Source organism: Salmo salar, chromosome ssa05 (assembly GCF_905237065.1).
Source record: "Salmo salar chromosome ssa05, Ssal_v3.1, whole genome shotgun sequence".
Lineage (NCBI taxonomy): Eukaryota > Metazoa > Chordata > Actinopteri > Salmoniformes > Salmonidae > Salmo > Salmo salar.
This window is the reverse complement of record NC_059446.1, coordinates 66070704-66098164: the sequence shown is the minus strand read 5'-3', so window position 1 is coordinate 66098164 and position 27461 is coordinate 66070704. Positions and strand designations below refer to the sequence as shown.

General features: G+C 46.7%; 1 protein-coding gene across 6 annotated transcripts in view; it reads right to left on the bottom strand.

The window, feature by feature from the left end:
* LOC106605503 (adhesion G protein-coupled receptor B1) overlaps positions 1–27461 on the bottom strand; it is a 95026-nt gene that overhangs the window by 43056 nt on the left and 24509 nt on the right. For 4 of the 6 annotated variants that reach the window (XM_014201234.2, XM_014201235.2, XM_014201231.2 and 1 more), the window contains exons 3-9: positions 19792–20850; positions 5914–6072; positions 3649–3774; positions 2747–2917; positions 1993–2172; positions 1085–1249; positions 806–970 (exon numbers count right to left, since the gene is read on the bottom strand). In XM_014201234.2, coding sequence (XP_014056709.1) covers positions 806–970; positions 1085–1249; positions 1993–2172; positions 2747–2917; positions 3649–3774; positions 5914–6072; positions 19792–20557 — 1732 coding nt within the window. In that variant the 5' untranslated portion in view covers positions 20558–20850. The remainder of the gene's footprint in view (positions 1–805; positions 971–1084; positions 1250–1992; positions 2173–2746; positions 2918–3648; positions 3775–5913; positions 6073–19791; positions 20851–27461) is intronic. The other 2 variants (XM_014201238.2, XM_014201232.2) reach the window with 1 other exon arrangement.

The window sequence follows — 27461 nt, the reverse complement described above, 5'->3', positions numbered from 1 at the left end:
CTGTATCATTCATTTATAAGTCTAAAAATGGATGTTAGCAACTCAGGATTCCAGCTTTAATATAGCAGGTTTTTTAATGGCAATATTGGTGCACAACTTCTACTTAAACTATCAAAAGGGACGCAAAAGGCATTCATTTCATGGAACAACCCAAATATGTTCAATTTTGACAAAAGAGGAAGATATTCATAGATTTGGAAAGTAAATATGAGATACAGGACGTACAGTATAATAAAATGACAGATTGCAGATTGCATCTCTGAAGGAGATGAGTGCTATTATTCTAAGTCTTTAGCTGCCATGGGTTTTCTATCGCTCCCTCCCTCTCGCTCTCCCTCTCTACCGCACCTGCTGTCTCGAACTCTGAATGCTCGGCTATGAAAAGCCAAATGACATTTACTCTGACCTGCTGACCTGTTGCATCCTCTACAACCACTGTGATTATTATTAATTTGACCCTTGCTGGTTATCTATGAACGTTTGAACATCTTGCAGAACAATCTGGCCTTAATGGCCATGTACTCTTATAATCTCCACCTGCCACAGCCAGAAGAGGACTGGCCACCCCTCAGAGCCTAGTTCCTCTCTAGCTTTCTTCCTAGGTTCCTGCCTTTCAAGGGAGTTTTTCCTAGCCACCATGCTTCTACATCTGCATTGCCTGACTTTGGGGTTTTAGGATGGGTTTCTGTAGAAGCAGTTTGTAACATCAGCTGATGTAAAAAGGGCTTTATAAATACATTTGATTGATTGATTGATTAAGAGCACACCTTGCACACCTTTCCATGACTGTTTTTCGACTACTCACCTGGACACCTCTTCTCATTGCAGCGTCGCACCTCCTCTCGATCTCCAGGACAATTTTCACCCCCAAAGAAGGGCCCATAGCAAATCCTCTGTCTCTGTTGGCTCCCCCCGCCACATGTCTTGGTGCAGCCCACCCACGACGTCCAAGGATGCCACTTCCCCTCCACTAACATACAGAACACAGCTCTAATGGTTAAGATCAGGATAGGCGGATAGTAAACTGACCCTAGATCTGTACCTGTGGGCAACTTCTACACAGAGTTTTGACAGCAGATGTTACCTGGGCACTCCCGTAGGAAGCAGTCTCTGGTCTCTATCCACTCCCCGCGACACTCTGATCCTCCGTACGAAGGTCCGTTACACTCCCTGATCCGCTGCATGGTCCCGTTGGAGCAGGACGCAGAGCATGAACCCCAATTAGCCCACTCATTCCACACTCCATCAACTGGGACAGCAGAGAGAGAGATAGAGCGGAGAGGGGAATGGGAGACAAGAAGAGGGAGAGAAAGAGACAGAGAGAAACAGAGAGAGAGAGAGAGAGAGACAGAGAGAGAGAGAGCAGAGAGGGAGAGGGGTATGGGAGACAAGAAGAGGGAGAGAGAGAGACAGAGAGAAACAGAGAGAGAGAGAGACAGAGAAAGAGAGAGAGAGAGAGCAGAGAGGGAGAGGTGCATGGGAGACAAGAAGAGGGAGAGAGACAGAGAGAGAGAGAGAGAGAGAGACAGAGAAAGAGAGAGAGAGAGACAGAGAGCAGAGAGGGAGAGGTGTTTTGGGAGACAAGAAGAGGGAGAGAGACAGAGAGAGAGAGAGACAGAGAGAGAGAGAGAGAGAGAGAGAGAGAGAGAGAGAGAGAGAGAGAGAGAGAGAGAGAGAGACAGAGAGAGAGAGAGACAGACAGAGAGACAGACAGAGAGAGATCAAGGTTACTTCTGTACATGTATTAGTTTGTCTACGTCTCTGTGTGCATAATGCAACGTACACACATTGTACAGGCTTTTATTCATCCCTCATACATAAACAAGAACCTTTTCACATGACCTTCTCAGGGATAATTTGTCTCTGTAATTAAGTGTAGACGTGACTGCCATGATGACTGAAGTTGTCAAAAGTAGTGCACTCTATAGGGAATACTGCAGGGTGCCATTTTGGACACAGACGAGTAAGAATCCAGTAAGAAATCTGTGTCACCTGGGCAGACAGCGATGTTGCAGAACTTGGTCTGTTTCTCCGGCCCCATACAGGGGTCTCCCCCAAACTGAGGGGGCTTGCAGCTTCGGGTGCGATCCCGGTAACCACGGCCGCAGGTTGACGAACACAAGCTCCATGGCGACCACTCGTCCCAAGTCCCGTGCACTGCAATCAGAGCGGCTAGGGTATGATTTATAGAGAGAACCACACAGACCTTCACCACGACAACAACAACAACAACAACAACATCAACTCCAAAACACATAAACATCCAACACTCTATGGTACAAACCAGCCTGTTGCCATAATGCAGTCACAAACATCCTTCTCTCAGTGCCTGCGTGGTTCTCCTGTGTAGACTACTCTGACCTTATTTCAGTGTTTAATGTATTCACCTGCATAGTTCCATGTTAATGTCCTGGTCTGGAGCGTTACTGTCTGTTACGTAAGAGAAGCTCCAGGATGCATTGCACAGAGAGGTTGGGTAAAGACAGCACCAGGAAGTTGGGCATCAGAATACCTATTCTGCTGCGCGGCAGGTAAGCCCCATGCCCATCTCTCTAAGGCAGAGGCTTCTAAAGAGGCTTTGTATAGGGCTATAGACATCCAGGCCATGGAGTTGTTCAGTGGGAAGAAGGAGTAGGGATATTCAGGGAGAGAGAGGAGGGCTTGTATGTGTGAGCGGAGCCAGGTGAGGGCTGGAGACGAGGGGCAGCAAGGAGGCAGCCAGGGGAGGGGGGGGGGCTCAGCTTACCTGGACAGACGGCAGAGTTGTTGCAGGGCCTCTGCTCTCGGAGCGTGCCGCTGCACTGGGTGCTGTAGGAGGAGGAGACACAGAAACGCGTGCGGCTCTGCCAGCCCTCACCGCACGTGGCCGAACACACACTCCACGACGACCACTCCTCACCTGACACAGCCTGGTCCACTGAGGGGAAGGGAGGGAAGGGAAGGGATGATCCAGGGTGGAGGGGGGAGGAGAATGGCCGAAACTAATTATCATGCAGGAACAGCCTCCCATTGGCCAAAATAGGAAGGGGTGTGGCATGGTTTGGCGTAGAGGAGATTCTGTGCTGCCAGGCTCTCTGGGCTCTGATTCCATATCCTTAACATTGACTTGACATACAGGGGAAGGCAATGTGATTGGCTACTGGATATGTCAATCCTTTCCCTGGCTGCCATGACTGCCCAAAACATTTAGTAGACCCGGTCAGTCAGTCAAGCCTAGTCTGACCAATGGGAAAAGTTGGTCAGTCATGGCTGTCCAATGGGGAAGCAGGGGAGAGGGGGGACCTGATTCGCTAACTCAGCGGAGGCATCATTCATAGAGAGGAAGGACTTATCCACTTTTCAAGACAGGACACAATCTCCAGTATAGCAGCTACATTCATGACCTCACAAAAGAACAAAACAGCAAACAGTTTCACCCGATTTATTCAGGGTCCATGTTGGAATTAGTGCTGTGGCACTTAGGCAAGAAAGAGTTTGGGAGATTTTGATGGATGTACAGGCCTATGTGAGGGAGGGATTCAGGGATAGCTAGCTATAGCCTTGGTGCAGTGAAAGACTATAATGGTAGGAGGTGGTCCTGTGTGGTCTGTGACCCAAGCGGCTGTTAGAGACTGATGCATGGGCTCCCTCTGCGTCTTGTTGTCTTACCTGTCTGTGGGGCCTGCTGTCCGCCGCCACCGCCCCGCGTCTTGTCTACCTCGCCACCGCCGCCATCGCGCTTGCGGCTGTCCACGGAGCGAAGTGATTGGCTGCGAGAGAGATGACGGCCTTTGCCTAGAGGGGTGGGGCAAGGCCAGGGGGGGGAGGGGTTAGCAACTTAACCACCAATGGCATTTTGTTTTTAGGACACAACCGTGACGTGATTGGTCACCCAGAAGAGCATCAGCCAAACTTGGGAATTTTATAATGGAAAACCAGGTGTGGTGTGTTTGTGTATTTACTGTGTGTCTCGCTGTCTTTTTTGTCTTTGGAACCGTGATTGTCATTGCTCAAACACTTGGAATAAGAACATGGAATTCTGACATTGATCACAATCTATCAAAATATCTATAGTTCTGAAGACTGGAAGAGTGATACAGAGCTATTGGAAGCCCTATTCACACATCCTCCTTACTTCTATAAAATGGATTATATGCACATTGCAGTGTGAGGGATTCTTCAGTCTCTTTCTTAAGAGTTATGCTTTTGTATTTGCCTTGAGAGGTTGACTATGTCTAAATAACAGCATCGATCAAAGTCCCCTTTCCAACATGGCCTCCTTACATCACAATAATGACTTGTTGGACGGAAGAGAGTGGAGGGAGTAAAGGACAAGAGAAAATAAAAGTACAGAGAGAAATAACAGAGAAATGAGAGTGAGAGAAGAAGAGCAAAAGAGAAAGAGAGTCAAAGAGAAACAGACATAGATATTTAGATTGAGACGGGGACACACGTATACACACTAGAGGTGCGCAGGTCAGCTGTTTGTTCACACACACACGGATTTGCTCATAACCCATCTGCAACACCCGACAGTATGTGATAAAGCGAAAATCTGAGGCCCGCACCTGACCCTAACCGGCTAATATAGAAAATGCGTTGTAGTCTATAGTCAGAGACGATGGATATTGTTTTTGATAGGGGGTAAAGGATTTCTTTTCGCCTGATTTAGATATGTTCCTGCTTTATAATTTACGACATTTTGGTAGGTTGGGCTGTGAAAACAACCCAACATGTTTCTGGTAAAATTTCAGTTTGGCTGGATGCATATTTTATCTAGTTGAAATACTATCAGGTTTTGTGATGCTGAAAAAGATTGCACCTCTACAGATGGTATCTAACTGTACAATCTCTCAAGATGCTCAAAGAAAGAAATCATATTTCTCCTGCATTTCGTGTAACATTTTACTGCAAGAAATGCTTAATTCTGCAGGAGTTAATGTCAAGGCTATGTGAGAGGTTATTGACCTAGAGTCAGTGTCCAGATTTCAGTTTCCATTTAACCCATCTGAACAGTAGGCTATAGTTCCCTTGATGTGCCATAGGCCTATTTGATGTCCCCATCTTGTGACTGTTGAATTTGTATAGCAATCATCACACATAACATCGCCAGCACTGCTATCATCTTATTTTACCACTTCACCAAATCTTCCCAAAACATGACTTTTCTGGCCATCCCATTCCTTTTTTGCAGCTTTTCTCTTATTGAATTACAGAAAACTCTGACATTGACCTTTTTGCCTCTGTGGATCGACATTAACTTTTTCTGCTTTTTCCCAAAAACATTTGTTGATTGGTGTGTAGACTATTTGGCACGTGTATGGTTAGGCCCTAAAGCTTAGGCTTGGGCACTAATGTCAGATAGTCGAAAATAACAAAATAAAAATGTAGCCTATTGATAAAAATTACACAAGTATACATTTATGGATTTGTTAAGGTATTGTTTTCACTTTATTCAACTCTCCTGCCACCCACCTGCACTTCATCCACACTATATGTCATGACCTAAACACGCCCATCCCGCTGATATAACTGTGGGGATATACCTGCTGGGACTGCAGGTTATGAGTCAACCCGCACATCACTTATGCACACACACTCACTCACACACACACACACACACACACACACACACACACACACACACACACACACACACACACACACACACACACACACACACACACACACAGAAACAAACACATACACACACACATGTACGCGCGCACACACACACACACACACACACACACACACACACACACACACACACACACACACACACACACACACACACACACACACACAACAACACACACACACACACACACACACACACACACACACACACACACACACACACACAGAAACAAACACATACACACACACATGTACGCACACACATGGTCAGGGCAATGTCTTTGTCAAGCTCACCACTGCAGGGCTGAGGGTTACAGGGCCTTCCCTCCTCCACTACTCCCTCACACAGGTATGTCTCCTCTGGGGGAGATTGACAGGTACGGCTCCGGGTCTGAACGCCACCACCACAGTCACTGCTGCACTCCGCCCACTCCGCCCACACACTCCAGCCACCTGTAGGGGCAGACACACACACACACACACACACACACACACACACACACACACACACACACACACACACACACACACACACACACACACACACACACACACACACACACACACACACACACACACACACACACACACAGTTAGCCACTGTTTTCGTGCGAAACATCCCTTTAAATTAAAACATAAGGGTGTACAGGAGTGATAAATGTCATTGTCATTTCAGAATCCCTGTCCAGCAATTCTCATTTGAGGGTGCTCCATTAAGATGTGGCTGCAGTTATGAGGAAGAGGAGGAGGAGGAGCAAATAAATAGCAGCAGCTGAATGGTCTTCTTCTTTAAGTCTGCATCCCAAATGGTACCCTATTCCCTATATAGTGCATAGGGCCCTGATCAAAAGTAATGCACTATATAGGGGATAGGGTAGCATTTGTGACACCGCCTGTGTGTCTTCTCTATGTCCTATAGTTCATGAATGTTTAATGGGGCAGACAGATGCCTTTCAGCTCCCACAGGCCCCCACAAATATGTATTAATCTGCATGAATAGAACATGATGCTGGATGACGTCCACACACACAGTTATAATTACTCACAAATCAGTTTCCTCAGGGCAACCGGCGGGGTGGGGTGAGAAGGAAGGGAGGGCCTTGAAGTGCACAGAGCACTTGAAACAGTTAATTGAGAGGAGAAGGATATATATATATATTTATATATATATAGAGAGAGAGAAAGTGAGAGAAAAGCGAAGAGGGGCAATGTGTCATTAAAATGCTTTACACCCAGGTAATCCAAGTTCTAAATGAATTCCATCCATACAATCTAAGGACAGAGAATAATATTTTTCAATGGAAAAAAGCCTCAATATTGTTTCTGAATTTAGCTGTTGACCATGCACCACTGACCACAGTCAATACCCATTTGTTTTCTCCAGGATGACCGACTGAGGCCAGATTGTTTACTTGTGACTGTGAAATTGGATTTGTTTAAGTTTCTGTGACCTGAGTCCATCTCCATCAACCAATCCCAGGCAGCGCTAACAGTAAACCACCAAAACATCCAATGGGAGAACAATAAATAACCCTGCTGAATAGCACGGCACCACAACAACCTATCCACCAGTCAGAGCAAAGTCAAGCATCCACCCAAACAATGACAAGTACAGTACCTCCCTCTCATACACACACTCAATTTTAAATGCACACTAAAAAGTCCCTCCACCCACTCCACCCAATGCCATTTTAAATGGATGCTTTGTGGCACATTGACTGCTCCTAGGGGCAAATGAAGAGGGTGAAATTATAGCAAAATAACCTTCAGCTCCTTTTCCCCATGAATCATTTTGGGCTTATTAGGATGAAATGCTGCAGCTTATGAATACAGAGAGAATGAGAGAGTGCTGTTTCCGTGGAGGGAAGTGTGTCTGTCAAATAAACGTTTTGGACAGAGAAAGAGAGAGAAAGAGAGAGAGTGGGTAGAGAGAGAGAGAGTGAGAGAACAAAAACTCAATTTGCAGATAAGATTATCTCAGAGAAACAACAGAAGAGTATGAACTTTTTTTGTCCAATAATCCCAGTCAGGCAGGGTGGAAGAGGACGGGAGAGAATCATGCAGAGTTTTCTTTCTCTGTCCTCAAGGACATTTCATTATGTTCTCAATAATTCAGTGGACTTCAATTGTTGGGCTTTACAGCACAGCCCAGCACAGCCTAACCCAGCACTGTGTATCTAAACCCATTGCAGTCTCAGTCCCTCCTTCATCACACTAAAACTTCCTCCTCTCTCTCCTCCTCTTTCCTCCCTACTCCCTCTCCACCTCTGTCCTCCCTCTCTCTTATTGTCTGTTCTTCTGTCCTCCCTCGACATATTTCCAAATCTCATACTGTACTTTCTCCTTCCCCTATCTCTCAAGCACACATGCACACTCATTAAAATATATTTAGTACAGTTCACAGTGTGTGTACTGTACGTGTATTTGTGTGTGCGTGCATGCATGGGTGTCCATCTTTCATAGTTAACTTCTTCTGAAAGTCACCTTCCCCTCCCATTTGGAGCACTGTAACGGCTGGACTGGCATCTCCATTACATATCAGGTTCCCGCTCCAACTGAAATCATCAATACCAGGCAAACTCTCCAACCCCCAAGAAAATCACCCCTCTACAATCAATACAGCTAATGTAACCCTATCTTGAGAGAGAGAGAGAGAGAGAGAGAGAGAGAGAGAGAGAGAGAGAGAGAGAGAGAGAGAGAGAGAGAGAGAGAGAGAGAGAGAGAGAGAGAGAGAGAGAAGGAGAGAAGGAATGAAGGGGCAACGACTGCATAATAAATATAACTGATAGTCGTGTATCTATATATGAGCATAATAATGACGGTATGAGTTTCCCTGAATTTATATAGGCTTGTGAGTATTATCTGTACACATCTGTGTGGCTGCATATGTGTGTGTGTGTGTGTGTGTGTGTGTGTGTGTGTGTGTGTGTGTGTGTGTGTGTGTGTGTGTGTGTGTGTGTGTGTGGCTGCACGTGTGTCTGTGTGGCTGCGCATGTGTGTGTGTGGCTGCGCGTGTGTGTTTGTGGCTGCGCGTGTGTGAGTGTGTGGCTGCGCGTGTGTGGCTGCGAGTGTATGTGTGTGTGTGCATACAAGTCTTGTGTGATTAGTGTCTGGGCTGAGTAGCTGTATGGTTGAGCTCTATCAAACGGCTAGTGCTGACACCCAGAGGACATAAGCAGTCAACTGCAGGCTGGAGATAACACACACACACACAGAGAGAGAGAGAGAGAGAGAGAGAGAGAGAGAGAGAGAGAGAGAGAGAGAGAGAGAGAGAGAGAGAGAGAGAGAGAGAGAGAGAGAGAGAGAGAGAGAGAGAGAGAGAGAGAGAGAGGGAAACAAAGAGCAAGAGGGAAGTAGAAAGAGAGAGTGAGAGGGAGGGAGAAGGGAGAGAGAGGGGGAGAGAGGGGGAAGGAGAGATAGAGATAAGGAAGGAGAGAGGGTGGTAGGGGATAAAAGGAAAGTGACAGAGAGATAAGGAGGGAGAGAGAGGGGGAGAGAGGGGGAAGGAGAGATAGAGATAAGGAAGGAGAGAGGGTGGTAGGGGATGAGCAAAAAGGAAAGTGACAGAGAGATAAGGAGGGAGAGAGAGGGGGAGAGAGGGGGAAGGAGAGATAGAGATAAGGAAGGAGAGAGGGTGGTAGGGGATGAGCAAAAAGGAAAGTGACAGAGAGATAAGGAGGGAGGGAGAGGGGGAGAGAGGGGGAAGGAGAGATGGAGATAAGGAAGGAGAGAGGGTGGTAGGGGATAAAAGGAAAGTGACAGAGAGATAAGGAGGGAGAGAGAGGGGGATTTACCATATGAAAGTTCATGTGCAAAGTTTGCTAGATGTTCTACATTATCTTTGTCCGCATATGAGAGCACACATCATTGAAAATTAATACAATAAGAGATGGATAGACAGCGGGAACAACCTGTATATTTTCCTTTAAAAAAGTAATTACCCCGACCACATGTAAATAACACACTTTTCTCATCAATGACGTAAAGGTCAATGATACTAAGACAACATTCTGGCAAGCCATGACAACATTACAATTAGTCCTTCTCCGTCGTTCTCTCTCTCTCTTCCCCATCTCTCGTCTTTTCTTCTTCTCTATATCTTTCTCTTTCTCTTTCCCTTTTTCCTACCCTCTCATTCACCCTCTCTCCCTCCCTCTTTCTCTCGCTCTCTCATTCCCTATCTCTCTCTCCATTTTTTTGGTGTTCAGTCAGACAGTGCTATAGGCTGCATCCAGCAGGTATAATCCAGTGCCTGCAGTCAGTCATTCAGTATCCTGCTCTGGATAAATATTTGAACAGCAGCACTCATACAATCCCATCCTATCGATCCCTCTCCCTCCCTCCTCTCCCTCTGTGGCCAGGAAGCTTAAACTCAGGTGTCCTCCCAGCACTATATCAAAAGCCCTACCCGGTCTATGGTGACATTACCGCCTATTCCCTCTAACCCCATCTAACATTCTTAGTCTTCAGTTCCAACTTCAAACCTCCCAGCACCACATCAACACCCCTACCAGTTTGGTGGTGACATTATACTCCATGCACTTCAGTTCCCATCCTCAACCCTCTGGTGTCATTACCCCCTACCCTATCTAACCCCCTATCCTTCAGTTCCCATCCTCAACCCTCTGATGTCATTACCCCCTACCCTATCTAACCCCCTATCCTTCAGTTCCCATCCTCAACCCTCTGATGTCATTACCCCCTACCCTATCTAACCCCCTATCCTTCAGTTCCCATCCTCAACCCTCTGATGTCATAACCCCTACCCTATCTAACCCCCTATCCTTCAGTTCCCATCCTCAACCCTCTGGTGTCATTACCCCCCTACCCTATCTAACCCCCTATCCTTCAGTTCCCATCCTCAACCCTCTGGTGTCATTACCCCCTACCCTATCTAACCCCCTATCCTTCAGTTCACATCCTCAACCCTCTGGTGTCATAACCCCCTACCCTATCTAACCCCCTATCCTTCAGTTCCCATCCTCAACCCTCTGGTGTCATTACCCCCTACCCTATCTAACCCCCTATCCTTCAGTTCCAGCTGCCAACCTTAACCCCTACCAGGTCAATGGTGGCATTAACCCCCTGTCCCCTCTAACCCCCATGTGCTTCCGTTCCAACTTACTTAGTCCTATACCCCTAATAACTTTAACCAACATACTGTAGTCAACAACCATGTTTGGAATAGCTTTTCTGTTCAGGAAAGGAATTGAAATTCCTATTAAACAATGGAAAACTCCTAATTGAAAATAAATATTTATTTTCCATTTCCAAATTGGAATTGGAATTCATTTCCTGACTCATTTCCTGAATATAAATGGAATTTACCCCAACATCTGCCCCACCATGCCACACCCTGACAGTTACCAGCTCCAACCTCTACAACACAAAACAGAACCTCCTCTAACCATCAACCTAACACATCCCTTTAAACCACAACATCCCTTTAAACAACATCCCTTTAACATAACCTGTGAGCCCAGCTCCAGCCTTTACCTTCCCATTAGTCCGGCTGAATGGACCTATTGTCTATAAATACCTATCAGGTGGAGGGGCTGTATGCTCTCAGGTGCAGGTCAGTCAGGCAGACATTTCAATTCGGAAGATGGATGCTTCACTTCAGAGGGTGTGATAAGAAAAAGCTCAAAAGGTCCTTTGACTGGTAGGGATCAAATGGCGGCTATTCTACTTTAGCTATCAGACTGACAGACAGGCAGGGAGATGGAGAGAGAGGGAGTTGGAGAAGTAACCAGGCTTTTCTTATTTTCTCCAGACACATCCATCTTCAAGCAGAAACACCTGCTCTGATAAGGGGCTAGCAAATCGTTGTGGGCAAAAATATAGGAGCACGAATACGCACGGACACACACACACACATGCACACAGACACGCGCACATGCACATACGTACATGCACGCATACACACACAAACCTGTTTGTCTGTTAAAAATAAACACTTTAGTTTCGAAAGCAATACATTTTCTTTGGTTCTGAATTCATCCAGAAAATGTTTGTTTTCATCTTGTTTGTGTCTGAGATGAGAAATGTTGGAAAGCTAGAAAAGCAGCAGATGATTTGACCTTAACTCAATAAAAGAGGAACAGTTTGACTCTAGCTGGAGTTTGTTTACAGGTTGTTACTTACAAGCCGTCCTCGATGTGCTAGGTGTCAGGCTAATGTGTTCCTATGGTTACGGCCAGGGCCTCTGTATCTATTTCCTCCATGGTGAGTAAATTGCCCACCCCCTCACCTCCCTCCATTTTCCTCCTGGGCAGTGTGTGTGTGTGTGTGTGTGTGTGTGTTTGCTTGTGTGTGCCTGTATGTGTAGTGTGCAGAGTTAGAAGGACTTAAAACAATCCCCACCACTGAAATCCTCTTTCCTCCTCCTCTTCTCCTCATCCTCCTCCGGTCTCTCTAACTCATTCTGGAGCTCACCAGCTACCTCTTCTAATGAAAGTGTCACTGTCGTCATTCTCCATCCTACTGTCTCACAGTTATCAACCAAGGACATTACAATACACAGCTTCATTTCCATGTTCTAAAGGAATGGTTACCGATTTAAAAAACCAAGGACAGCTACTACTGTACCCCTGCCCTGTAGGACGTGTAGAGAGTGAGAGAAACACACACACACATACACACGTACGAATGCACACACACACACATACACACACACTCCTAGTACAGAGTGCACTGTGGTAGATTCTCACCACGCTCTGTAATACTCTCATACATCTGAAGCCCTTCTCTCCCCACACAGCGTGGGATGGCATTGTGACTCACAGAGAAAGAGAGGGACAGAGGTATGGAGGGATAGAGAAAGAGAAGGAGGAGGTGGATGAGGAGGGAAGGGAGGTCAGGGCAAACCTCAGGTCCGCTCTCCTCCTGCCTGAGTGGTGGGCTGGAGAGAGGGGGCCCTGGAGCCTGTGTGTGTGTGTGTGTGTGTGTGTGTGTGTGTGTGTGTGTGTGTGTGTGTGTGTGTGTGTGTGTGTGTGTGTGTGTGTGTGTGTGTGTGTGTGTGGTTGTGGGTTTGTGTGTGGGTCTGCTTTGGTTTGAAAGAGCGCACGTGACATGTCTGTGCTAATGAGCTCTTCTCCTGGGCCTGCCAGGCTCTGACCAGACAGAGTGTGTGTGTGTGTGTGTGTGTGTGTGTGTGTGTGTGTGTGTGTGTGTGTGTGTGTGTGTGTGTGTGTGTGTAGGAGGTGGGCGCTGTGACAGCATACCACCCCTGCGTGTCATTCCTGGGTATATCACCAACGAGAAGAGAGAAAAAAAGCCAGTACATCCCACTGAGCTGCTGCCTCATCCTTAACAAGGGCACAGAGACAAACAGTCTCACACACAAACACACACACGCACTAGCATACTCTCTTAGCAGACACACATAGGCACCCAGGCGTACACACACAAACCTTTATGAAGACACACATTGAGAGACAAAGGCACACACACACACAATGACATTTTGCAGTGCCTTTGGGCGCACGGCGGCAGTAAACTGTACACTGCTGCCTGATCAGAGGACATTCATCTTCATTCTCCCTCTCATCAAATCTGAAGAAAGACAGAGAGAGCCTCAGTCTAGCGTTTAAAGCCCTGCTACAGCTCGTATCGTATCCCAAAGTGGCTTTAGGGAGAGAACACACACACACACACCACACACACGCACATACATACACACATACCCACCCACACACAGAGACACACAGACCAACAGCACTGACAAGAAACCAATGAAATGAAGAAAGTGAAAGACTACAGATCAGGAAGAATTTCCAAGAGAGTGAAGGAGAGAGAGATGGAGATAGAGAGGGAGAGAGAGAGAAGGAGCTAGAGAGGGAGAGAGAGAAAGGCGGAGGTGTGACAGAGTGAAAGATAGGGAGAGAGAACGGTGCATCGGCTGTGAGCAGTGATGAGCTGCCTGTCAGAGCAACAAGGAATTCCTGGAGCAGTGCAATAGGTTGCACGCACGCACACATGCACACATGCACCCAGACACAGACGCACACAGACACACACACACACGTCCGTATGCTCGCCAGCCAGAAACTGGAGCTGATCTTTTATCTTCACACATTAAAGCAGCAATCAGCAATAGAAACAATAACAAAGCCATCTCCCTGCCCCTGTTTCGGTGAAAAGCTGAGGGATGGGGCTGGAGAAATGTAACCTCTCTCAAATAGACAGAGCTATGGATGCAAGGACTGACCGTCCATGATATCAAAATTATAGTTTTAACCATGTTTTAAGTCTATACAGTGTGTGTTTACATTTACTTTGTTTACAAACATTGGAATAAAACAAGCTTGTATTTTGGGGTTCTGATGGGGTACAACAGTTGAACTAAGCTCATGAGGCATTTATAAGTTCTATTATTGAATAATCAGTGGGTACAGATCATTCATGTTTCATTAAATGGATGTAGCAACTGCTGATTTGGCAGTAAAATTGTTTAATTAAAATATGAATTTTTAATAAAGCCTTAGTGGGACCTGAGATAGTGGATCTGTTGGCAGAGAACTGTGAGAGGAGAGAGACACCATCCCTCAACATGTTCACTACAACAACTACTCAGACAGAAGAGGGAGAGATAGGAAGAAAGGAAGATTCATTTTGAAAATGTGTGTTTCAATGAAGGTATATTTTAAAAAGGGCTTCCGCACTGGGACTTGAGTAAAGAACAGCCTGGGGCTCTATAAGATATGACAATAGTAGATTTCCTATACAAGACTGTCACACTCTCTCTGCAGAGTTAGCTATGGTACTGCAGCATTGCATTAGCCCCCGTCCAACTGTCCTTGTCCACTCCACAGTCTGGCCTGATCCAATCCACACAGACACCCGGTGGCTAACACTAGGCTACACATCACACACAGACACACACACACACACACACACACACACACACACACACACACACACACACACACACACACACACACACACACACACACACACACACACACACACACACACACACACTAGGCTACATATCACACACACACACATCAGGGAGCACAGCACACACACACACACACACACACACACACACACATAAACTCACACAGCTAACCTCGTGAGGACACACAATTCAGTCCCATTTAAAATCCTATTTTCCCTAACCCCTAAACCTAACCCTAACCTGTGCTCTTACCCTAACCCTATCCTTAACCCTAACTCTAAACTTAACCCAAAAACCTAACCCTAAACCTAACCGTAGCTCCTAAACCTAAAACTAACCCTAGCTCCCAATCCTAACCCTAAACCTAAACCTAACCCTAGCTCCTAACCCTAAAACTAACCCTAGCTCCTAACCCTAACCCTAAACCTAACCCTAGCTCCTATCTCTAACCCTTAACGTTATTCTAACCCTAACACTAATTCTAACCTTAACCCAAAAACCTAACGCTAACCCTAAACCTAACCATAGCTCCTATCTCTAACCCTTAACGTAATTCTAACCCTAAAACTAACCCTAGCTCCTAACCCTAACCCTAAAACTAACCCTAGCTCCTAACCCTAACCCTAACCCTAGTTCCTATCGCTAACCCTTAACATAATTCTAACCCTGACACTAATTCTAACCTTGACCATTAACCTCCTAAAAATAGCATTAACCTTGACGGGACTGACAAAATGTCCCCAGTTGGTCAAATTTTTGTGTGTTTACTGTTCTTGTGGGGACTTCTGGTCCCCACAAGAATAGTTAAACACGTCCACACACACAGGCACCACAATCTTCAGCTTCTCTCTCAGCACTCTGTCAGCCACCCACTCTCTGTCACGAGGGACCAGTGTGTACAACTATCTGCCCAACAAGAGAGGGAGAGAGAGTGTTTCTGTGGAGAGAGATGGAGAGTGACAGAGACAGGGAGAGGGTAGTGTAGTGTGTGTGGGAAGAGGTGTTCATGCATTACACTTGCTATAAGACTCTCCTCCCCTCTCCTCTGGGAGCAGTGGTTTGATATCCCTTAGTTTAGCAACCTCACAGCTAAGCTATGTGGGGGGTGGTGTGTGGTGTGTGTGTGTGTGTGTGTGTGTGTGTGTGTGTGTGTGTGTGTGTGTGTGTGTGTGTGTGTGTGTGTGTGTGTGTGTGTGTGTGTGTGCACAAGAGGCTGTTCTCTCTGGGACATAAACTGCCACACACATTCATCTTACTTAACGTCAGCATTCTGCTAACCATAAAAAAAGTGCAAGTCATGAATACATTTTTCTCCTCTCTCTCTTTTCCCATCTCCTCCCTCCAGTCCAGTCCCCTTGAACTTCTCTTACTCCCCATTTTTGTCAATTTTCTGTCTTTCTCCCATCTCATTTTTTCAATCTCACGTCCCCACACCAATATTTCCCTCTTCTCCATCTCTCTTTGTTTCTCTCCTTGTCTCTCAAATCCCTCCTTTAATTTGTCACTGCCTCCCCTGCTGTCTTCTGTTGAGTGAGAAATTAATCCTCTCCTGCTCCGTGTTGTCTTCCCACCATGCAACACACGCACACACGCACACACACACACACACACACACACACACACACACACACACACACACACACACACACACACACACACACACACACACACACACACACACACACACACACACACACACACACACACACACACACACACACACACACACACACACACACACACACACACACACAGACACAAACACGCACACACACACAAACACGCGCACACACACACGCACATGCATGCGCACGCGCACATGCGCACACACACACACACACGCGCACACGCACACGCACACACACACACACACACACACACAGGCCCAGCATTCAAATGAAAGCCGCCTTCCTTCTCTTCCGCTATGCTACCAGTGTCGGCCTGCTCTCCAACTGCCTGACCTCTAAATGACTACTCCAGCCATCTGCTCTCCATGGGAAAGGGATAGATGTGTGGACAGGAGGAAGTGTGGAAGTGACGTCTCTCCTCTCCTCTCCATAGAGAGAGCGAGCAAGAGAGAGAGAGACACAGAGAGAGATGGAGGGAAGACGGAAGGGGAGATAGACAGGGATCCATTAATCGTGTGCTGAGTGAGGCCTCAGAGACAGACAGGGCCATGAAGGCCTCTGTCTCAACTGCTCACTTCCCAAGCCCTTCAACAGTCATCTCATCTCATGCTCCTCTCCTCTCCGCTCATCGCTCCTCTCCTCCTCAGCACAGCAAGCCTGTCAGGCTCCCAGCCCATTCCCACACAGAATCCATTATCCTTTCTTCTCTCTATTCATCCTCAACTAACCTACCCATCCATCCAGCTAGCCATCCTTCCATCGACTGTCTCCCCATGGTCAGTGGGGGTTCAATTGCCACTCAGAGAGATGTAGGAATATCATCAAAGTTCACTTTGACCTCAGAGGCCCTGCTATTCTGAGAGAGAGAAAGAGAAACTGAGAGAGATACATAAATAGATAGAGAAAGAAAGAAAGAAAGAAAGAAAGAAAGAAAGAAAGAAAGAAAGAAAGAAAGAAAGAAAGAAAGAAAGAAAGAAAGAAAGAAAGAAAGAAAGAAAGAAAGAAAGAAAGAAAGAAAAAGAGTAGGAAGAGAATAATAATATGAAAATCCTCCTCTTTCTAGATGTACCCAAACAAGTCTGTGTTGTATGTACCTCCAGACCACACCCCATGATCTGGATTACATAAGAAGGATAACTAGCGTAGTGTGGAGAGGAGAGGAGAGGAGAGGAGAGGAGAGGAGAGGAGAGGAGAGGAGAGGAGAGGAGAGGAGAGGAGAGGAGAGGAGAGGAGAGGAGAGGAGAGGAGAGGAGAGGAGAGGAGAGGAGAGGAGAGGAGAGCCTTGGTGACAGGGAACATTAGCTGCAGAGAGAGGAGAGGAGACAGGGGGAAGAAGACGCCATGAGATACTACCCATAACATCAGCTCTGCTTGGCTGGCTGCTAGACTGAGTCTCCTCCATCAGCTTGGAATCAGCCTATAGGCCTGGGAGGGGGAGGGAGGGAGGGAGAGATAGAGGGAGGGATGGGGAGGGAGAGGTTTGACCAGAGGCTGAAGTGATAGAGAAGAGAGAGAGGGGAAGGATGGATGGAGGGGAAGATGGAGGGAAGAGATGCGGAGGGAGGGAGAGTGCTGGGTGTTCTGAGAATAAGAGACTAGGGCTGTGATGACACCAGTATCGTGATATTTTTTCCATGGCAAAAATGTAAACACGAAGCAGACCTAACTCTTTGGTCATTTAAAAACCTGCTGTATATAAAATATTGTGCGCTGTAGCTTGGAAAATAAATGCATGTGACTCTGGATGACAACACAAGGATGTTTGTTTCCAACATTAGGGCTGTTTTCCTTAAGAAGTGAAATCTGCTTTGTGTTTAGTTTTTTTGCCACCAGACTAATGTATTGCGATACTGGTGTTAGGTTCTTATTTTTCAGAGTATATAACTCACGGACACTAGAGAAGCTTTAACCAAGTTTAATTCTTCCCAAAGGGTCGACACAGCTGTAATTCAGACAACCCAACATTTCTCCCATCACAGGTATATATATCCCACTTAAGACACTCCTCCTTCTCTCCAATCCTTACATCTTATTGTTCCACAGGAAGAGGGTAGTAAACCATTATTACTCCCTTCAGGGGATCTGACCTGACCTCCTGACCTCAACCCCTCCTTCGCCTAATCCACAGATGTCCATCTGCTTCCCCTATAGCAATCCTTTGATCTCCTCCTGTCCACCAGGCACATTCCACAGCCACTCTGTCTTTCTACAGATCTCACTCCTTAATATACTATGCGTCTGATCTATCATGTCTTTAATATCGCAAAGTTCAAAATGTCAAATCCAACACTGGCATCGTCCCGGCCCTAGAAGAGACCAGAGGCTGATAAGAGGAAGTGATGCAGAGAGTGACAGGAGAAGAGAAAGATGGATGGAGAAGGAGAAGAGGGGGGTGGGGAGAGCAATGGTTCAACCCGATGGCAGGCAGTAGCCCTAGCCTCCCTCGGGGATGAAGCTCTCAGTTATCAGCCTGTCTGTCAGGTTCAGGCTTGTGGAGGGGAGCCAGGATCACACAGCATCATCACACATCTAGCCAACTACAGACTCTTAACCTTATCCAAGCCCCTATAGCCTCTCTCCTGTGCATCACCCCCTGCTCAGAGCAGCCATACACAGAGATCCAGCTAGCTACAGTTCCCACAATATAAAGCTCATCTCCTGTGTACCGCCCTCACACACACACCCACTCCCCCCACTCTGAGCCGCCACTACAGCTATCCCATATTACACATTCCTCACCCAGTCCCAGTCTCCCTTCTATCTCCATCCAGTTTCCGCTCTCTCCATCTCTCCCTGCCCATCTCTACCTCCTTCCATCAACCTCCTGCAGCTATCCCATATCACACCCAGATCCTCCTCCCCAGTCCAAGCCTCCCTTCTCTCTCCACCCAGTTTCCCCTCTCTCCATCTCTCCCTGCCCATCTCTACCTCCCTCCATCACCCTCCTGCAGCTATCCCATATCACACCCAGATCCTCCTCCCCAGTCCAAGCCTCCCTTCTCTCTCCACCCAGTTTCCCCTCTCTCCATCTCTCCCTGCCCATCTCTACCTCCCTCCATCACCCTCCTGCAGCTATCCCATATCACACCCAGATCCTCCTCCCCAGTCCCAGCTTCCCTCAGGCCGATCCAGTGTCTCTCTCCCCAACCACAGAGGGACAGGACACGGCACCTTCCTGTCAAGGTCATTCAGCTCAGAACCCATCAGCTGAAACTCTATACCATCTCTGTTCTGTCTCTGAGCTACTGTAATTCTACTGATCTTTCACGGCCTTTCTGCTTTCTGTGACCTAGCCAGAGCACTTTACTGGATGCTGCATAGTCATTTGAACAAAAATTGCCTCAAATTGTCCGGAAATAATCAGGAGGTGGCTATGTCAATTACTTGTGTCTTTCCTTTTTAATAACTGTTTCATTGTATTTTGACAGGTTAGAGAACGAGGCTCCCTACACATTCATGGATGGACCTGGACCACAGAGCCCTACCATTTAACATAAAATGGCATGCTATACAGACAAGATGACCAAGTGAGCCATAAGCCTCGCCTACAAGCTCTCCTCCAATAGACAAAACGGCATCACAAGTTGGCCAAAACATTTCCACAAATGCCCATAACTAAAACCAGAGAACTATTCCACTCACCGTTGCTGTCAGTATCACTCTTCTCATTGGAGCTGGGTAGGCAGTTCTCCAGGTAGAACCCGTTCCTGTAGCATCCATCCCCTTCGCTGAGCTGTGGAGGAGGAGGGGGCTCCCAGCACTGGCAGGGGGTCTGCATGATGCCACAGGGCCTGTTAGAGGTGCTGGATGCCAGGCAGTCCTCCAGCCACTGGCACAGCATCTGACATGCTGCCATGCTGGGGTTACGCTTCCCCACCACCAGGTATTCTGTCTTAAATTCCCCATTTTCGCTAGCGTTAGGGGTGGTGACCTCCATGCCGGCCCGAGGCGGCCCTTTTCTCATTTGTAGGAACTGCTTCCCAGCCTCTAGAAAGGCCACAGGTGATGAAGAGTCACACAGCTTGACCACCTCGTCGAAGCTCTCCATGCCCAGGTAGGTGCGCGTGGTCTCCAGAAACGAGTCAAACTGGAATATGCGGAGCTGCCGGGGAATGCAGTCCGTTGTGGAGGTAGGTTTGGTTACCTTGATAAAGATGGTGTAGCGGCGCGGGTCTGGGTTCTGCAGGGTCCAGGAGCAGGGTGCCGTGGGGAAAGTGGAGGAGGACAGGAAGTGGCCGAAGAATCGGCTCTGGATCAGAGTGGAGCAGGTGTCTGACTCAGGCCCTGAGGGAGCAGCCGGGCACCGACTAAACAGTTGTATCAGCAGCAGAAGCATCAACGATGATGGCAGGGGGACTTGGAGGTTCACCAGGTGCCCAGATAAGGAGGTAAAAAGAGTGGTCGTCATGGTTACCAAATGAATTAAAAGACCAGAGGGGTTTGTTGGAACCTCGGTTTTTTTGTAACCTCTTGTCGATCTGTCTTTCTGTCTCACTGATTTTCTGGCAACCAGGTGGGACCTTCAAGGGGAAGAGGAGAAGGAGGAAAAGGAGGAAGAAAGAGGAGGAGGAGGAGGAGGAGGAGGAGGAAGGAGGAGGAGGAGGAGGAAGAGGAGGAGAAGGAAGGAGGAAGATTGCACTCAGAGGTCCAGTGATCTGTCCATGATTGTGTGTGTCAGTCGATCCAGACGTTCAGGAGAACCTGGAGAGAAAGTGATAAGAGAGATATTTTGACCTGAGAGGACACATCACTATAACATCAAATACACTAGTAAATCAAGAAGATAAGAGATGAATAATTAGCTATTTCCATTATACTCTCACCACCAGTCTCACTTTGTGCATAGCTGGTTCGAGGCTATCTCCATTACAACCCAGATACATACAGTGTCTTCAGAAAGAAGTCACATCCCTTAACTTTTTCCACATTTTGTTGTGTTTCAGCCTGAATTTAAAATGGATGAAATGCATCTTATAATACTTTTTTTTACAAATTAGTCAATGAAAAGCTGCATGGATAATAGTGTTTAAGATTAATTTTGAATGACTACTTCATCTCTGTACCCCACACATACAATTATCTGTAAGCTCCCTCAGCTGAGCAGTGAATTTCAAACACAGATTCAACCATAAAGATCAGGTAGGTTTTACATTGCCTCGCAAGGAAGGGCACATATTGATAGATAGGTAAAACATTTAAAGCAGACATAGAATATCCCTTTGAGCATGGTTACGTTATTAATTACACTTTGGATGGTGTATCAACACACCCAGTCACTATAAAGATACAGGCATCCTTCCTGACTCAGTAAACAGAGAGGAAAGAAACCACTCAAGAATTTCACCATGAGGCCAATGGTGACTTTAAAACAGTTACAGAGTTTAATGGCTGTGACAGGAGAAAACTGAGGATGGATCAACAACATTGTAGTTACTCCACAATACTAACCTAAATGACAGAGTGAAAAGAAGGAAGCCTGTACAGAATAAAAATATTCCAAAACATGCATCCTGTTTGCAACAAGGCACTAAAGTGAAACTGCAAAACATGTGGCAAACCAATTCACTTTTTGTCCTGAATACAAAGTGTTATGTTTTGGGAAAATTACTGAGTACCACTGTTCATATTTACAAGCATAGTGGGGGCTGAATCATGTTATAGGTATGCATGTTAATGACTGGGAAGTTTTTCAGGATAAAAATAAACAGAATGGAGCTAAGCACAAAGCTGGTTCAGTCTGCTTTCCACCAGATAATGGGAGATGAATTAACCTTTCAGCAGAACAATAACCTAAAAAACAAGGCCAAATCGGCACTAGAGTTGCTTACCAAGGAGACAGTGAATGTTCCTAAGACACAGAGTTACAGTGTATAAAATCTATGACAAGACTTGAAAATGGTTGTCTAGCAATGATCAACAACCAATTTGACAGAGCTGGAAGGATTTTGAAAACAATAATGGGCAAATATTGTACAATCCAGGTGTGCAAAGCTCTTAGAGACTTACCCAGAAAGACTCACAGCTGTAATTGCTGCCAAAGGTGATTCTAACATGTATTGACACAGGGCTGTGAATACTTATGTAAATTAGATATTTCTTTATTTCATTTCCAATAAATTTGCTACCATTTCTAGAAACATGTTTTCACATTGTCATGATGGGGTATTGTGTGAGAGAAAAAAGATCCGTTTAATCCATTTAAAATTATGGCTGTAACACAGCAAAATGTGGAAAAAGTCAAGGGGTGTGAATACTTTTTGAAGGCACATAAATCAACTGACACAGCAGAATATTGTTAGACACAGTCAGTGAAACTTGAGAAGAGAACCATATGTCCAGTTCATTCAGCTCTCTGAAAATATGAAGTATGTGTAACCACCAGACAGAAGGATGATATTATATAGGCCTAGCTTTGTTTTGGTTCATTAGTTAAGTTCAGAACGGTCCCTTCCTGAGAGACAATGGCTTGTTTAAGATGTCTCCTCTCATATTTGATCAGTGAGCACACTAATTTGTCCAATTACGCGGCTATTAATTACAAAAATATAAACACCTGCAGTCATTCATTATCGCTGTGCCTTTGCTTTAGCTTGCCACGGTGTGATCAATAGCTTCGTTTCTTTTCAATTATTAACACTAAAGCCATTAGGAGGGCTAAAAGTGAATAGGTCAATGTCAATAAAACATGTTGTTGTTTAAACGGATATTTGTCCTTCATTACAAACCATAATACTGAAATACAAACTATTTCATTCTAACAGAATTTGGTGCGGAAAATTGCTTCATGGTAGAACAGTAACTACTCCTATCAAACGGTCATTATCACTTTGGATACCTCATGATGCAGTTGCATTGGCTCTCTCAGTCCTGTATGGATTTCAGATGGAGACAGCCAGGAGAGGTCATATTGGAGGCTTACTGGAGGAGTCAGGGACACCAGACACCATATCCAGGTTTTCACTGATCAATCAAGCTGATCCAAAAGCCTTGCTAATCGTTACCATCTCCCCTGAGATCAAATACAATACTAAGACAAATGCGGACCGTTGGATCCCTGCGTGGCAGTACGTTTTCTATGTCTAACAAAGCAAATGCAGCCTATTGGGCAAAGTTTGGCATAGAACACTATGATGGCGACCTGTCTCACATTCCCGCTGATATTTAAGCCCTGCATGCTCTCCCTCGTTCACTGTCTGCTAAATGATGTTTCCAAACCTTGTTACTGATTTTAAACATGTGTTTGACTATGAAATTGTTAACAAGAGCCCCAGTCTTCTGTGTCATTCAAGTTAATGTCTTTTTCTTCAATTTGTGCATTTTGAGTGCTTCCATTGTGTTTGTTCGTTGTTGCTTCTGGAAGCTTCGCTCGTGCATGTCCACGTTATATACGAGGCGGGCCAGCAGATCTTTGTATGTAGTATGCATCCCGCGGATGCTCGAGAAGCGTGCACCCCTTTTTCTCGTGGATTCTGTCATTTTGTCAATTGATTACTTTGTTTATTGAAAAGCAATACTGGTTTAATTGAGAATGGTATGTGAATAGCATTATGATGATGATAGTGTTCTTTTAGATGTTTCTAATGCCCTTAGGTTCGCAAAAGGAGGCTTCAACTACTTTGTTGGTCATGTGCACCCCTGTTTGTTGTGGCAATGATTTTGTCTAGAGTAGCACTTGGCATTTCTACCTGAGGTGTGTTCAGTTTGCTTCAACGTTTGCTATGTTGCATGACAGTTTTTAATGAATGACACATTTCCCCAAAACAGTGTGCACCGTTCTTCACCAGTCTTTGAGGTACGTTTGCTCCCGTTTGGTGGGTGTGGCAAGTTGTGGGCTGATAAATATAGGTGTGAAATCGTAAAACTCATGCAATGTCACATGGATGACGCTATAGAGACGAAGCAGGTATAGGGAGTCAGATATTTAATAAGGAACGGACATGGAACGAGACAGGAACAGCATCAGCAAACAAGAAAACAAAGACAAAAAACAATCAATGCAGCAGCGGGGAACAGAGCTGGGGAACTGACAAATATAGGGGAGGCAATAACAGGTGATGAGTGAGTCCAGGTGAGTCCAATATCGCTGATGCGCATGATGAGTGAAGGCAGGTGTGCATAATGGATGATAGGAGTGCATGATGCAGGGCAGCCTGGTGCCCTTAAGTGCCAGGGGGGGAAGAGCGGGAGCAGACGTGACAGTACCCCCCCCCCTCCCCCACCAGGGGCGCCACCTGGCGTCCCACCTGGGCGAACCGGCCGAGACATGGGCGCTGGGCAAGCCAATTGGGGCGTGGAAGCCCAACGAACCGGCAGGAGCGTGAGAGCCTGGCGAGCCGGCTGAGGCATGGAAGCCCGACAATCCGGCTGAGGCAAGACGCCTGTTGATCCCGCTGCAGAGAGGGAGCCCGAAGATCCGGTGGAGTGTGACGTGGTATGGGAAGCCGCCGAGCCAACCGAGGCAAGGAAACCTCTTGAGCCAGCCAGGGCGTGAAATCATGATGGGCTGGCTTAGGCACCCCCGGTTCCATCGGCGGCGGAATGTCACCAATAAAACAAAAAACAGGACCTGCTGGGCAAACAAGAACTGACAATCCGGCCGAGGCCCGACGTGGGATGGTCCAGGTGAGTCCAATATCGCTGATGCGCGTGACGAGGGAAGGCAGGTGTGCGTAATGGATGATAGGAGTGCGTGATGCAGGGCAACCTGGCGCCCTCAAGCGCCAGGGGAGGGGAAGAGCGGGAGCAGACATGACATGCAGTACACCATACGGTAACTGCCCTCTGAACCACCATAAGCACAACGTTTTGGTCGTTCAGTACAGCACTGCTTCTGTTTAATTCAATGTTCTGCACTATTCTATCCGGTCGATGCTGCTGAGGGAAGGAAACCAAGTATTGAGGTGTTTAATACCATTCCAATGACTCCATTCCAGCTATTATTACGAGTCGTCCTCCCCTCAGCAGCCTCAGCACCCTGGCTTTGCCAGTATTTTGTAAGCTCTGAAAAGGGACATATTTGTTTGTGAGTAGGCTGTATTTTCTTTCACAGTACCCATAACCTGTTTCCCCAAATCCAGTTTTGGATTGAGTACAGCTTGATTCATTTGTAGAAATGTCTTTTAGTTTTTTTGTCCTATTATAGTTTATTCCTAGAACTGCTACCACTACCATTATTTTTTAAATAAATATCAAAACATTTTACCATATACTTTTAAGACGGTAAGACATCTTTACCTTTTCAAAAACACAGGAAATGATTCCCGCAGGCACTGTCCATGTATATACTGTATGGGCTGTCCAGTCCTGAATATGTCCTCCATGGTCGTGGCTACAGGCCATGAACTCTTCTCCACCCCATTAGGATTTGAGGGCTAGCCTAGCGGAAAGGCTCCTTATGAGCCATAAATAGCACACTAGTCCCTTTATCCATTTGACCAGGGCTCTATGAGACCAGAGCCCTATGGCTCAAAATAGTCCACTATAGGGAATATGGTGCCATTTGCGACTTAGCCCCTGTGTCTTAGCCTACACTAGAGAGAAATGTGGCCAGGCGGGCCAGTTCCTGGAAGAACATGTCTGGCACTAGTAGCGTCTGACAGTCAGTGCAGTGACATTGATTCACTAGCCACCACTGGTACACAAGCACATACTCCAACTAGCTACTGTGGAGGAGGCAGGCTGAATCACAATACTGAGCCACTCAATTAGCATTGTTGCTCTTGCTCCGTTGAATGCAGTGTGTCTGTCTCCACTAGCAGAACTGTCTGAATGAACACAGCAGAGCTTATTTCATTACCTTCTAACATCACCTCTGGTTCTAGTTCTGGAGGGAGCAGAGATGTCAGATATGGATTTGGAAGCACTAAACTTGTATGACTAAAACTGAATCTGTAATCCAGCTGGTATGATCTCAACAAAAAAAGATATGAATTACTTGAAACATGAAACTACTGTACAAACTGACACCTATTGCATTCATCTACCCACCAGTCCCCACACCCCATGTATGTACCCACCAGTCCCCACACCCCATGCATGTACCCACCAGTCCCCACACCCCATGCATGTACCCACCAGTCCCCACACCCCATGCATGTACCCACCAGTCCCCACACCCCATGCATGTACCCATCAGTACCCACACCCCATGTATGTACCCACCAGTCCCCACACCCCATGCATGTACCCACCAGTCCCCACACCCCATGTATGTACCCACCAGTCCCCACACCCCATGCATGTACCCACCAGTCCCCACACCCCATGCATGTACCCACCAGTCCCCACACCCCATGCATGTACCCACCAGTCCCCATACCCCATGCATGTACCCAACAGTCCCCACACCCCATGCATGTACCCACCAGTCCCCACACCCCATGCATGTACCCATCAGTCCCCACACCTCATGCATGTACCCACCAGTCCCCACACCCCATGCATGTACCCACCAGTCCCCACACCCCATGCATGTACCCACCAGTCCCCACACCCCATGCATGTACCCACCAGTCCCCACACCCCATGCATGTACCCACCAGTCCCCACACCCCATGCATGTACCCACCAGTCCCCACACCCCATGCGCACACTTGGGTCTTCTGAGCATATAATTTTGATCCTGGGTAGGGAAAGGTTGGAGCCGTACATTTAGTGGGTTGCACTCTCTTGAATCAGCACACATGCTCCCTTCCTGCCCTGTTTAAACACTCCTCCGACCTAGAGTAACCTTCAGCCCAAGGTGTCCAGGGTGCAGGATTTAGCAGCGTTTTACCAGACGAGCCTGACACTAATGAAATGGATGCGACTTTAACAGAACAGGAGCAAGAAAGAAAGAGCTGCTGTTCTCTTTATCAACGTCTCCAACTCGTCCATCCATCACCACCTGTCCCTCACACAAACACACACACACACACACACACACACACACACACACACACACACACACACACACACACACACACACACACACACACACACACACACACACACACACACACACACACACACACACACACACACACACACACACACACACTCACACAGCATGCACTGGGAGCACTTCCTGTGCTGCCTCCCAGTGCTCCTCTTACTACCCCCCTCTTTATTGATTGTGTGTTTGAGAAGCCAGCAGACAGACGTACAGCAGGCTATTAACACACAATCTATTCCACAGGAATGGGGAACAAACCAAGGCAGGACCAAAGAGGACAGAGATTCAGAGATTCACATACATCCGTGCCCTTCAAGATTTGGACACCATGTAAGGAAAATGTCACCAATTTCCTTCACTGTATTTTGGGCCTTTGTAG